General features: G+C 33.7%; 1 protein-coding gene across 1 annotated transcript; it reads left to right on the plus strand.

Moving 5' to 3' along the window:
• The first annotated feature begins 883 nt into the window (after window positions 1-883).
• Window positions 884-2,012, plus strand: LOC111413073 (Ras-related protein interacting with calmodulin). The gene is made up of 3 exons (XM_023043904.2): window positions 884-1,240; window positions 1,294-1,424; window positions 1,474-2,012. Exons 1-3 carry the CDS (start codon window positions 1,048-1,050, stop codon window positions 1,918-1,920), a joined length of 771 nt encoding a protein of 256 aa, XP_022899672.1. The 5' UTR covers window positions 884-1,047; the 3' UTR covers window positions 1,921-2,012.
• Window positions 2,013-2,467: the final 455 nt, after the last annotated feature.

Consider the following 2,467-nt stretch of genomic DNA (forward strand, 5'->3'; position numbering starts at 1 on the left):
TGCTCTACCCTGACTGGAAGACCTCTTCCAGTCTAGGACCCACTTCCTGGACACTGCAGGTTTATTATTATTGCTGCCGGGCTGAGAGTAGTGGCCCCTCCCGTTACCGCGATCTAAAAGATCTATTGAAACTTAAGCCCTCCAAAATTTAAGGGCAAATGTAGATCATTGATGAACCTTAGTATTGCTCTAAAGTCTTGTCTCTTTATGGCAGCAGGTTACATTGGGTTACATAAGCATATGTTCTACATGAAGTTGGCGAACACACACCTTTGTAAAGGGTGTGAAATGGAAGACGAGCCGGTAAATCATATTGTTTGTGCCTGTTCCAACCTCGTGTACTTAAGGGAATCAAGGGGTGTTTAAGAGAACATACCCGTTCATTAAAACCTTGGACTATTGGGGATTAAATGCTGTGAAGGAATTCGTCCCCACATGAAACAGGAATAGGAAGGCTTTCACGGTCGGTGTGAATTAAACTAAAATTAGAACTAAAACTAGAACTAACACCAGAAACTTTCGGGTTTTGCCGTGTGTCTTTTAAGAAAAGGTTTGACGTTTCGGATGCCATGTTGCAACTTTGGATGCCTTCTTCAGAAACTGATTCAAGGTGGTCACTACATGGCATCCGAAACGTCAAACCTTTTCTTAAAAGACGCACGGCAAAACCCGAAAGTTTCTAGTGTTAATTCTAGTTTTAGTTCTAATTTTAGTTTAATACTTTCATATAATTGTAAAAATTTAAAATTAATACATTTATATATCCATCTTTTTTCAACTCAATAATTTCGATAATTTCATCTCACTTTACATGTTGGGATCAGAATTTCAACTCTATATCGAATAGATGTTTAAGCAAGTCCTTGTTGACATAATAACTGTCACTGTCAAAATGTATTAAAATGTCAACTAAACATTAAAGAAGTGTTATTTTTAAAAAAAAGTTTGTTAATAAAACCCCCCAAGTGGGTATTTTTTTAATTAAAACGTGTTCGCGTGTGTTAATGAGCCTTGAACACGACGTTTTTCGCGACGTTTAAAAAGGCCATGGCCGGCGAGGGTTCCTGCGGTAGCGCAAATAAGCGTAAATACAAGATCTCCAGGCAGGAATCTTCAAGAGCTGGTAAAGATTCGGATCATATTGAAGGTGATCGGATTTATGGCAGCAATACTCATCAAAGGGGTGGTATTAGGGTATATAAAATCGTTGTTTTAGGTGATGGGGGAGTTGGTAAATCAGGTATTTAACAAAATATAACTATATTCATTACAATTTTAACCCATATTTTGTAGCTGTTACTCTCCAATTTGTTAGTCATAGCTTTTTAGACTATCATGATCCTACAATAGAAGATTCTTATCAACAACAAGCTGTCATTGATGGTGAACCAGCCCTTTTAGATATTTTAGACACAGCTGGACAAGTAAATAGCAATCTAACCTCAAAATTAAATCATTAAAATAAACTTTTAGGTGGAATTTACAGCAATGAGAGACCAATACATGCGTTGTGGGGAAGGTTTCTTAATTTGTTACAGTGTGACGGATCGACACAGCTTTCAAGAAGCCTTGGAATACAAAAAATTGATTCAAAAAGTTCGGGCAAGTGAAGACACCCCTTTGGTGCTAGTTGGAAACAAATTTGATCTTCAAATGCAAAGAAAAGTAACCACAGAAGAAGGGAAATCATTAGCAAGACAATTTGGGTGTCCATTTTATGAAACATCGGCAGCTTTAAGAACGTATGTTGATGATGCGTTCCATACGTTGGTGAGAGAGATAAGGGTGAGAGAACGGCAAAAAGGTGGGATTAATGGTAACGAAAGAAAACCACATAAACACAGCAAATGGTGGAGATTACGAAGTATTTTTGCGTTGGTTTTTAAAAGAAAAAGACAACAAGCTAATTATGGTAATTAAAAGATTATTTATTTTGAGTATTATTGATTGAGAATTTATTTCTGGAGAAAGTGTTTAAAATATCTGTAATAAAATAAAAAATAACTGCCCTTTTAAGATGATAAAAAATAAAAAAATCATCTATTTGTGCCAAAAAAAAAAAAAGAAACTTCGTTTTTACCATTAATTTTGTTTAGTTAAAAAATTAAAAAGGTACTAGTCATTATTTTTGTCCTAAATTCAATGCTTTAAATAATAATTTATTTATTAATAATTATCTAGTCATGTAATTGATAAATTAATTTTATACAAAAATTGTTTTTGAAGTTAGAAATTATTGCAAATATTTTAAGCACTAAAAAAAATTTAAAACATCACTGAACCAAGAAATACAAACAAACAACCTATTACAAACACAATCCTTAACGCACACACGAAATAAAACTCATAAAAAATGAAAACTTAGGCAACTTGAAAAGTCCTTTTAGAGATTAAATATTGATTTTAAGACAAACGCTTCATAATCAACTATGCATAAAGGCGGAAATTTTTTTTAATTAATCTAATC

Source organism: Onthophagus taurus, chromosome 7 (assembly GCF_036711975.1).
Source record: "Onthophagus taurus isolate NC chromosome 7, IU_Otau_3.0, whole genome shotgun sequence".
Lineage (NCBI taxonomy): Eukaryota > Metazoa > Arthropoda > Insecta > Coleoptera > Scarabaeidae > Onthophagus > Onthophagus taurus.